General features: G+C 44.0%; 1 protein-coding gene across 7 annotated transcripts in view; it reads left to right on the top strand.

The window, feature by feature from the left end:
* The first annotated feature begins 1750 nt into the window (after positions 1-1750).
* The window catches only part of PTPRO (protein tyrosine phosphatase receptor type O), a 223115-nt gene continuing 212832 nt past the window's right edge, over positions 1751-12033 (top strand). For all 7 annotated transcript variants that reach the window (XM_039504818.1, XM_039504788.1, XM_039504836.1 and 4 more), the window contains exon 1: positions 1751-2209. In XM_039504818.1, coding sequence (XP_039360752.1) covers positions 2129-2209 — 81 coding nt within the window. In that variant the 5' untranslated portion in view covers positions 1751-2128. The remainder of the gene's footprint in view (positions 2210-12033) is intronic.

The following is a 12033-nucleotide window of genomic DNA, read 5'->3' as shown; positions in this document are numbered from 1 at the left end:
ACCTGTGTATAAGGAAGGGAAATGCTGAATTGGAGTTACCTTTTTGTTAACGGGCTCCAGATAATGCCCCATAGCCTGACACACTCAGTGGACCTATATCCTGCACTGGTAGATGGTACTCTGTGTAATTAGGCCCTTGCTGTTCCTAACTACTAAGAAATAAAGATGCAAACAACAATTTCCTTCTTGGGCTGTAAATGTGGGCAGCTTCCCAGGAGCTGCCTGCTACCTAAATTTCCCATTCTTTTCTGGACTAATCCCCATGAAATGCAGGAAATAATTCAGCTAGTACCATTTATAGTGCCTAATTCGCCAGAAAAACCCCAAACCCTCATCTGGCTCCAGAATCATAGAAATCAGAGCTTCTGTTGACTCAAGTCCCAAATTATGTGAAAATTGGAGAGAAACTGCATGGAAGTTAAACAGAGCCTTTAAACTCTGATTCATCATCCAACTCATATCACTGTAAGAAAACAACCTTTGAATTGATTATTTTAAAGGACTCATCCACAAGATTAAGTAGGCACATTAATTAATTTAGTAGGCAACATCCTGCTTTAGTGACTCTGGAACATTAGGAAACAAAACAAACTTCAAAAACATTTTCATTCAGCCACTGTATCAGCCCACATGTAAAACAGCAGATCACTCAGACAAAAAGTAGGAAGCAGTCAAGGTCCAATAACAAAGTCCATTCGGTCCAGTGCCATCAGTCCATATCTGCACATTTACATTATGTGGCCTGATTTTCCTCATGCCTACATGGGTTGTAACTCAACCGGCTTCCATAAGGTTACTCATGATTTACATCAATGTGAAAGGGAATCAGATCTATAAACTGGATGTTATTATCTTCTCCGAATCCTAGGTTATGGAACAGCTTTTTTCCTCTTGGAGGTCTGAATGGATTTTTTTAAGTGGGTTAGGTGATGCAATGATACTAGAGCAGTTTGGGCTTCCTGCTGCATGCCCTGAATACCTCCTGTAAGATGTTGAGCGCCCACAACTGATGCTCGGCACCTGGTATGATTAAGCACTTAAGCCTGGATCCTGCAAAAACTTATGCACATGCTTAATTTTAAGCAGTATGAGCAGCCACCCAGAAGTCTATGGTGATCTGTATGGGCACAGAGTCAAAACTGGGATCAGTACCATAATTAGGCACTGGATCTTATTCTCAGATACTGTAAGTGTGGGACAGTTATTAATAGAAACCAGTTTCTAGATGGAGGTCGACAGAGGCAAATGTATGGAAACCTCCCTTGGAAAGTATAGACTGAAATCACCATAATGTCCCAGGCAAGGTATAATATTTGCAGTGCTTTTCTAGCTGTGTTGGTGCTAGGATATTAGAGAGACAGGGTGGTTCTCTCAGGGAATAATAAGGTTTTATAGCCCTATTTACCCTGTTGTGTTTTCTTCCTCTGGCAGCTCAGTTTGAAACTACCTTGCCGGGAAGAAATGGGTGGGGCACCATGCTGAGAGCGCTTTTGGCCAGTTGCTTGTCGGGGAAGATAGATGAGGATCTTGTCAAACTTGGTTGGGAGGCAAGGGGAAAGGGCTGAGGATGCATTTTGCTTTGCGACTTTGTTTGCTTTTTGCTTGAACGGTGACAAGCCAGAGAACCGGCTGGTGAAAGTACATGAGAGACCTGGTTTGGGAGCAGGGGCAGAGCTTGGGGGAGGGGAAGGGTGGAGCTAAGAGAGGGTGGGGATGGGAGGCTGCTCGTCACATTCAGCCTGGAGCCTGGAATGAGGAGTCTTCATTCATTCACCGAAAGCCAATAGGGAAGGACCAGAGCAAAGGAAAACTGGCGGCTCAGCTGACCACCTTCTGCACCTCCGGAGGAGGAGGAAGAGCACAGCCGCCGCAGAGTATCGATTTACCCTTCCCCCCCTTTAATTAAGAGATCAAAGAAACTACTGGAAAAATACGCCCCCCCTTCCCCAATAACACACATGAAGAGGGGAAGGAGAGGCACGGTGTGTCTCCTGGGAGGGACGCCTGTGCTTCGAGCCGTTTGACGCCGCAGCAGTTCGCCATTGCGAACCCCAGTTCGGAGCCAGCCAGAGGAGAAGCCCCGCAGCCCGGCTGAGATTTCTGCGTGCAATCCTCCCGCTGCACTTCAATGATCGGACCCCGGCCCAAGGCAGGGAGCAGCACCCGGATGACCCTCTGCTCCCTGCTATGGCTCTTTTTGTTCCTCAAGGTAAGGGAGAGACCGTATGCATCAGCCTCCCCGCCCGGCTTGCATCTCCCTCCCTTAGCGCGGGGGGGGGGGGGGTCTGGGAGCTAGGGCAGGGCAGATGTACGGGTGGATTCATTGATTGTTGTCTCCTTCGTGCATGCTTTTTGATGGATGTGTGTTTTTTAAAAAAAAGTGGATTTGTCACATTTTCTCCCTGCCGCCTCTCCCTTTGTGCTCCTTAACCATGAATAATAGGGGCTGGCGTCAAAGGTCGGTTTGTTGGAATATGCTTCCTAAGGCAAAATGAGGTCACTTTCACAGGGTAATCTCTCTCGGCTCCTGTATCCTCCAGTGCTGGCAGGCACATGCAGAGGAGGGCTTTTTGTTCCTCCTCGGAAACATGTTGCCTTCAGTGGGATGAAGACTTAAGAACCAGTGCTGCTGTTTTATTGTTTGTTCTCATGGTGCCCATTGCAAGTGTGTGCTGATGAGCTTCGGTTTCCTTTAAGCAGAGAGAGAAATCAAAATGAAAATACGAGAGACACCTCTCTAAAGTAACCATTCCTGCTTTAATAAACCTCCCTTTTGGTCTTTCCATTGCACTGCAACCTGTGCTGTCATCAGTACCGGAAAACCTATTGTGGCTCTTTATCAATTCTGTTTTGAGATGAAGAAGCTGATCCTCAGCTGGTGAAAATTCAGCACAGCCCCAGTGAGGTGAATTGAGCAATGTCAGTTTACATCTGGCCTTTTATGTGTCAATTAATCATTGCATGCATCCAAAATGTATACCATACAAACATGCCGCTAGGCTACAGTAGCTGCTGCTGCTTTAGTTTATACAATTGTTCTGCCAGGGCAAAGGTATTTAATTACTGGGGTATTAGCAAACATGTTGAAAGGTTGACAATACGATATTCATTTGAGAGTGATTTGAAATTTAATTGCACAGTAATTAAGTTCCATTATGCAATAAGTTCACTTAGTTCTTTCCTCCCAACTGATTTTTATCAGCAGAGATTGTCTAGGAATGCAAGGAGGTAAACTGGAGCTATCCCTTCAGCACCCCCCTGATACCTTCCGGAGGGCCCGCTTCTGCAAGGTGCGGAAGCCTAGGGTAATTGAGGGGCACCCAGTACCTCCAAGACACTCAGCCCCTTGGACAGGATCAGCCCAATAAATAATAGAGAACTTCAGAAATGCGTAGTCTGGCCATGAAAACATTCTGTCACTAAATGGATCCGTTTTTTCATGTGTCTTATTTATTACGAGGGCATCATTGTGATCATGTAAAGCACAAATGGGGAAAAATATTTTAACCATAGCTATGCTTAGCTTTACCATCAGATTATTACCGTTCTCTGCTCAAGCTCAGAATGTCTTCCCGAGAGATTCACTTTTCAAAGTTCTGCTTAATGCTGAAAGCTTGGTTACGCATGACATTTTTGTCTTGACGCTTTTGGGTCTTTTTAACATTTTCTTCAGCCTATTTAATATGCTTCATGTAACTCCACTAAAGGGAAATGTACATACCACACAGGCATATGGCATTGCCTATAATTATCATTGCACTGAAATTATAGTATTCTGCACATTTTACAAAACCAACCCACAGTTTTGGATAATTGTCAATCACTGCTTAAAAGAGCTCCTCAGCTAAGGGCCTGATCCTAGAATTCCTCTTTCATGTGAGTAATCCTTACTGGTGTGAATAGTCTCACTGAAATCAATAGGACTACTCATGTAAGAGTTTGCAGGATCAGGGCCTAGAATAGCAGTGGTGTTGCTAGTAAAGACTGGCATTCTATTTCCAGAACTATTAAGAAGAAGCTTCCACCGCATCTATTCAAATTATATTTGTTGGAAGCTAGTCTCCTCACTTCCACAAGAAACATAGATTTGTTTGAAGTAAAATGGGAATGCATAGAATAGGCTTTTGTTTCAAAGAGTTTAATCCCAGATTCTTTTAGAAAGAAACTGTTACTGGGTCCTTGCAGTCTTGCAGATAGATGAAAAGTCTGAAATTAATTTATATTCTAGCTCAGGTTCCGATTCAGCAAAGCACTTAAGCATGTGCATTGCTTGAAGCACATGCTTTAGTCTATTGATGGCAATGGGACTGGGTTATGTGCGTAAATGTTTTGCTAAAGCTTTTCATCAGCACTAATGAGACCAAAGTTTGCTGTTACAAAATAAAAGGAAAACATGTGGTTTTACATGGAACACACTCTACCTGTAAAATAAATGCTAAGAAATATAGAAAAGGAAAAGTTCAGAAAGCTAAAGCCTCAGGGTTTCATCCCAGGAGAAAATAACCACCACTTCTGAGCCAGATAAATATCAATAGTACCATTGACTGTCCCTGCTCAAGAAAGGCCAAGGACTAGAATTGCAGGAGATGCTTCAGGGTGATAATGAAGTGTATTAACAGAGTTGTATGGTGGCTTGGCACTGAAATATCAGGGAAAGCTTGCAGATCAGGATTGCGATGCATTGTATTCACAGTCATACATTGTGCTTCCAGTATTTGTGAGATGGCAAACTTACTTTTATTAATTCATCTGGATGGTCACTAGATGCTTTGACAAGGGGTGCATTCAGAATTCATAGACTGGAATAAACAGGGGTGTGAAAGGACAGGACTGAAATGCATTGGAAGAGTAAGCTGAGGAAGCTTGCATAGAGCCTAACCACTTTGGATATATTCACAGACAATCAGAAGTGTGACTGCAGCACATGTAGATATAACTCGAATAACAGTGATGCCATGGCAGCATCGGCTAGCCACTTGAATACATACCCACAGTCCTGGGCAGAGTTATACAGCCTATGCTGCCTCCTGTGCAGCTTTGGCTTCATTGCTATTGGGACCCACCATAGCTAGATCAAAATTAGCTCAAACAGGGCTGGTGCAAGTATGTTTCACGCCCTAGGCGAAACTTCCACCTTGCGCCCCCCCCTCGCCCTGAGGCGCCCCCCTGCGGTAGCTCCCCACTCTCCGCCCTGAGGCACCCCCTGCCCCAGCTCACCCCTGTTCCACGCACGAGCACAAGCACCCCAAGCACGCCGTCGCTGCTTCACTTCTCCCGCCTCCTAGGCTTGCGGCACCTTAGCTGATTGGGAGAAGTGAAGCAGCTCACCCCTGCCATGCCTCCTTCCCAAGCACACTGTGGCTGCTTCACTTCTCCCGCCTCCCGCAAGCCTGGGAGGCAGGAGAAGTGAAGCGGCCACGGCGTGCTCGGGAAGGATGCGGGGCAGGGGTGAGCTGGGGCGGGGAGTTCCCCTGCATGCTGCCCCCCCCTTACTTGCTGCAGGCAGCCCTCCCCACACTCCTGCCCCAGCTCCCTCCCCCTAAATGCCAACGGCGACTGAGGCAGCCGAAGATCAGGCCGCCATGGTCGCTGCCAAAGAAAATGGCGCCCCAAATGCCAGTGCCCTAGGTGACCGCCTAGGTCACCTAAATGGTTGCACCGGCCCCGAGCTCAAGTATGTCTACATGTGCTACAGTGTCAGCTCTGACTGCAGGATAGATATACCCTTAGTGTTCAGTTCAGACCACTGCTATGAATCCCTTTTCATGAGCATTAGGACAAGAAGCAATGGGCTTAAATTGCAGCAAGGTTGGTTTAGGTTGGACATTAGGAAAAGCTTCCTGTCAGGGTGGTTAAGCACTGGAATAAATTGCCTAGAGAGGTTGTGGAATCTCCATCTTTGGATATTTTTAAGAGCAGGTTAGACAAACACCTGTCAGGAATGGTCTAGATAATATTTAGCCCTGCCATGAGTGCAGGGGACTGGACTACTTGACTTCTCGGGGTCCCTTCCAGTCCTATGATTCTATGAAATTCACTCCATTGTCTTTAAAGATCAAAACTATTTTTTTTTTGCAATGAAAAATTAATGAAATTAAAGAAGTCAACATTTCTGTACAAAGCATTTTGTTAATTCTATGCTCTTTAGCCATGCCAGCGTGTTGGAGACAGGTTAGCTCTGGCTCCTTAGAAATACTGAAATTTGCCAACCTGGCATTATTAAGTTGATGTTTTGCCTGGAGGTTAATCTCATTGAGAAAACAGCTGCACTGAACTGAGAATCTGAAGAAGGGCAAACAGTGTCTGTGTGCTTGCTGCTTCAGCATTAGTGGACCTAATGTCACTTTTTCTGAGCTGCATCTGTTTGGTAGGGATAAAATGTCACTCTCTTACTGCCATCTGGCAATTTGTAAAACAACCACTAGGAAGCTTCACCCAGTGACAAACCTGCTCAAACTACTTATTCTCTCCCCTTTCTGACATTGTGTTTTCACAGTTTTAGAGAGAGACGCTTACAGCTGAGACATGAATCTTGACATGGTCCAGTGCAATAGCATTTACTTATCTCGAAGCACCTCAGTACAAACCTTAACCCACACAGTGCTCTTCACCAATGGCTTTCTCAACTGACAGTTGATTTAGAAACTAGTAAGAGTAAGAGAGTTCACCTGGGGAGCACAGGCCAGAGATCAGTAAGGATTTACAGTAGGTGAGAGGTGAAGTAGGTTAGAGCTTCCTTCAGAAAATTGTCCCAGCCTTTCTGCTATAGGAATCCCTTACTGACTTAATACATTACTTAACCTACTGGGTCCCTAAAGCCTTGAGGATCAAGTTCCATGGTGTGTTTTTTATATGTGTTTAGATTTAAAATTATAAAAACAACATTCCAAGACCTGAGGCACCCTAACATAATTAATCATACAATAACTAAACTGCTATTAAATTAAAATCCGCTTCACAGGAACTTGTCTGGCCAATCAGGTTGCAACCTTCATCTAGAAAGCACATCCCCAGCCTTCTCCCCAAATCCTATTGAACACATTTTCTTTTGCAGTGTGCCTGGAGAGTCCCCAAATGTGGACCAAGGGGAGTGCAAGTTCCAGAGTCTCAGGCCCTCACAGAGAAGGCCCCGCCAACTGTAGCCTCTCTTATATAATGAAACTGATCCAGCTTGAGCGCCCCCTGTTGGCTGCAGCTGTGGCAGTATGGCATGGTGAGAGAGGAGTCCCTCAGACAAGTCAGTCCCAGGCCATTTATAGTTTGAGGTCATAATCAACACCTTAAACTCCACCCAAAGACCAGTGAGCAACTAGTGCAGAGCCTGACACTGGTGTCATGATGACCTTCTCAGTAAGCAAACTGCTGCATTCTGTTCTACCTTCAGTCTCTGAATGGTTTTAAGGTATAGTCCCATGTAGAGCAAATTGCAATACCCTGATCATGAAGCAGCAAAAGCGTGGGTAACAGTGTGAAGGCCTGCCCCTGAAAGGAAAGGCCAGTGTCCTAGTCAGATGCATATGGTGGAAAACTGACTGGGTCACTGCTGAGATATGATTGCCAAACAGTAGCTGGGGATCTAGAATCACCCCTAAGTTGTGAACACTATTAACTAATGGCAGCATACTTCCTCAATCACAGGGACTGATCTTATCTCTGTTATCTCCTCCAGCCACTTGCCCCCAAAAACCATCATCACTACCTCAGTCTTAGCTGAGTAGATCTTCAGCCAGCTCGGTCTCATCCATGCCCCAATCTTGACTAGACATGGAACTTATCATCTGAGTGGGATGACATGGAGACATACGGTTGGGTGTCATTAGCATAGAAAACCCACCACACCCCATGTCTCCTTATTAATCTTCCTAATGGCTCCATATAAATGTTGAACTGGAGTGGGGAACGGAGGGCTGACTCAGTCAACTTTTTACCTCTGTGTCTGGCTAGGAGGTTGTCCTTTCCTTTTGGATGCAGAATTTTGTCACTGTTATCCATGCTTTTGTCCAGCGGCAGCTCCAGGCACCAATGCTCCAAGCGCATGCCTGGGGCGGCAAGCCGCGGGGGGCGCCCTGCTGGTCCCTGCGAGGGCGGCAGTCAGGCAGCCTTTGCGACATGCCTGCGGGAGGTCTGCCAGTCCCACGGATTCGGTGACAATTCGGTGGCAGGTGCGCCGAAGCCACGGGACTGGCGGACCTCTTGCAGGCAAGCTGCCGAATCCACGGGACCAGGGACCTCCCACAGGCAAACCACCGAAGGCAGCCTGCCTGCCATGCTTGGTGCGGCAAAAAAGCTAGAGCCACCCCTGCTTTTGTCACCTTAAGATTAATGCAATGCAGTCTACATGGGTCTACACTTTAAAACCACTTGAAGACTGAAGCTGGTGCAAAATGCAGCAGCTCATTTATTGAGGGTGCATCTTTTGGCACCCCACAGCTGAGAGCTCATTGGGAAGAGAAGCAGTTGTCCACAGCTACCTGCTGAGAACCCTCTAAGAGGAAAAAAATGAAGCCACTGAAGAGCAGCCCCAATGCAACCAGTACAATCTCTGTGCCATAACCAGATGTATACCCAAATAGCCCAGGGTGAAGGAGATCAAAGGCATCTAGGTTTTGTGTGAGTTGTCGCTCCACAATTATACCAAAGAAGGGAAGATAATACTCGTCAATAGCTTGCAAGATTGTCAGAGTCCAGTAAGTGTTTCTTGAGCAAAGGCCACACTATTGCATCCCTGAAAGTAAAAGGTACCCTGCCCTCTCTGAGAGATGTGAACAGTCTCACCAAGTAAGGGAGTTAGTACTTTCCCACTGGCTTTCACTAGCCAGGAGGGACATGGACTCAAAAAGAAAGTTGTGGGATAAATTTCTCCCAACACCTCCAGTACCTGAGGGAGCATCACTGGCTGAAATTCTAGCATAGAAAACAATATCCTTATACCCTTAAGACATTGCTTTGCAACCACAAAAGCACAAAGTACTTGTATCTATTTTTTTTAGCTTGTCTTAAAACTATCTGGTATGTCTTACCCCCCCATAAATCTTAGGGCCTGATCCTGAAGTTCTTAAACTGGCAACCGTCAAACTGGTTTCATGTACTGTTGGATTGGGCCGTTGTAGTGGTTGCTTAATAACATCTTTATTACCAAAAGCACTGTAGCCCTCTAAAAATTAGAAATTTACACTTTAATTATTGCTGTCTTTAAATATTGGCATCAGAACAAAATTTTTAGTTTAGTCAAAAGATAAAACAAGCGATGATCAATCTTAAAATGGACTAAAATGAAACTTATTTTTTTCACAGTTTGACAAATGAAACTCCAACTGCTACAAGGTGGCAAAATAGTTTTGTAAACATTCCCAAAAAAGGAGTGGACATTTATTTATGGCATATGCCATTACATGCACAATGGTAAAGAGAAATAGCAAGGGCTAGCAGTTCATGTGCTTCAGGGCATGAGTTGCTCTGCTAGTGGGGTCAGGAGGAAGTTTCCTTAGCAGTGGATTGCATGGTAACAGCATGGAATGGGAATCAGGAGACAGATTCTAACTCTGTCTTTGACAATGATTCATTGACTTTGGACAGACAAGTGACTCCTGGGGAAATTTTCAAAAGCAGAAAGGACGTTTGTTAGGACTTGGGCACTTCGTTCCCCTTTAACTCTGTGTCTTAGCTTTCACATCTGTAAACTGGAAATAATACCTCTTTGCCTCTCAGGGCTATTTTCAGGCTTAGTCAGACAGGGCCAGATCTGATGCACATTATAAATCAATGGGAGTTTTTCTACCTACTGCAATGGGCCCCTTTATATTTCTGAAGGCTTGATATTCTATAATAATAAACAGTGGAAGCACTACATAATTATGACTATTGCATTGTTAGGTGCAGTGTAGGGGACTTTTGCCTTCCTTTGAAGCATTCTGCATTGGCTGCTCTTGGAGACGGGACAATAGATTGGATGGACCATTGGTCTGCTCCACCCTGGCAGCTCCTATATTCCTACATAAAAATGCTGAATTTGGAGAAAAGGTAAATGAAGAAAATAGCCTAGATAAATATATATTCTACATAGCATATCTATCCATCTATAGGGGGGTGGTTCTCCTTCCATGATCATATATCAGCTCCTGACATGGAAATTCTGAAAAGAAAAGGATTTTTTTTTAATGGAAGAAACATGACATTTCACATTAATTTTAAATGAATTCCTTAAGATCAGTGTTACTGCAACAAATAACTGAATGAATAATGTAGAGATGCTTAAAATAAAATGTTACTAGTTTTTCCCAGCACTGTACTTTGATCTTGAATGACTATAGAAAAGGTGGAGCGAGTAACTCCTAATGAAAGAAAGGGGAAATGCTAATCTCACATGCTAGGAAATGACACTGGCTTTTAAATGAAGGAGTTCCAGAAATGACATGATGCATCATGTTTGGCTTAGCATAAAGACAGCATATTGTACCACAGTGAAAGTAGTGTCCAGATTACTGTAGTTAGTGTATTTCCTGCATGCAATTAGAGCACAAATATCTTACTGTAAGCATTAGTGATGGGAAAGATGGTGACACTGTTGACAATAACAGAAAAAAGCAGCAAGAGGAGGAGGTTTAGGAAGGAAGATAATAAACTTGGTTTTCATCATGTTGAACTCCTCATGTAAGACCTCCAGAAGGAAATAGGGGGAGATGTGTGATTGAATAGGGGATGAAATGTTGGGGATAGAGAAGTCAATTTGGGATCTTTAAATACAGAGGCTGGGGGTTTCAAAAGAGTCTATGGGAAATTCAGTGGGGAGTAGGTGCCTAACTTAAGTTATTGGGAGAGGTGGGAATGATGGAGGTTTTTATGGAATAGGGGATACAAGGTCATATTTGAAGATGTAGTTGATGCGCTCCTACATATCTGATACTAAGATGGGACCCCTGGTATGCAAGATCCCCCAATATTCTGAGATCTTCACAGCAAAGACTACTATATCAGAACATTTGCTACAGCACAATGGATAAAAGTAAAGAGAATTTCAGCCCTAAAAATGAACAGAAAAATGTTGTGAAAATAAAGGGCCAGAACATCAGAAGTCAGTGAAGCAATGCCAATGTACATCACCTGAGGATCTGGCACATTGTTTAAACACAACTGTTTGTAAGATCCTAGGGAAACAAAACTAAATTCATTGTTTAAATAGGTTAGGACATTTTGTTAAATTTTCTCCCTTTTCTCCTATCTGCTGTGAGGTTTCCAGTGATCACCCCTAAGTGTTCAAAGCGTTCCTCGGGGGATTCAGCCATGTGACTCCTATTAATACCAACAGGACTAGGACAGCTAGAGCCTTGAGCACTTTAAAATTGAAATGGTCTGTCTGTCTAATCTCCTCTAAGATCCTCAGTTATGCTGAGGCCTGCTTACGTGACACCCAGACAAGTTCCAAAACAACACAGAAATGTGTCAAAGTTGCTAAAGTCTATTTCACATTTCAACTTCTCCAAATGCTTCGTTCTGAAGTCTTGGATCAGACACATCTCAAGAGTTGACATCTTATTGGTTTACTATTAAGCAGACAAGTTTCAAGAGAGGCCCACAGGTGAGAGAAGGGACTGCCCATCCTGTTTCTTGTATGTAATTTATTCAAAGTGTGTGGATTACACAGACACCAGCTACTTAGTATCACTTCCTCTTTGTTCACATGGGGTAATGTCTTAATATTGAAGTTCTTTACCCCTTAAATGCACAGTTCCACCAAATGAGGAGGAAGGGTTCATTACAAGTGTTTGTCCACCACCACAATTGCTGATAGTACTGTTGCTATAAACATTGAGGAAATGGTGAGTCTAGTGGGAAGAATCAACCTGAATGGAAACACTCATTTAAAAATGTAGTGGGGAAAAATTAGTTCTAAGGTAGTAGATGGTAAAGATTCCTGCTGAAAGAATGGTAGATCCACTTTTTCCAATGAATTTAAAAGAAAGAGTTCCAACAGCAGCCAGGTTTATTTATTTATCATGTGTTTAGTGTCAATGTGTTTGGACCTGTACAATATAG

Source organism: Mauremys reevesii, linkage group 1 (assembly GCF_016161935.1).
Source record: "Mauremys reevesii isolate NIE-2019 linkage group 1, ASM1616193v1, whole genome shotgun sequence".
Classification (NCBI taxonomy): Eukaryota; Metazoa; Chordata; order Testudines; family Geoemydidae; genus Mauremys; species Mauremys reevesii.
The sequence above is the reverse complement of the archived record's forward strand: the minus strand, read 5'-3'. Positions and strand labels throughout refer to the sequence as shown.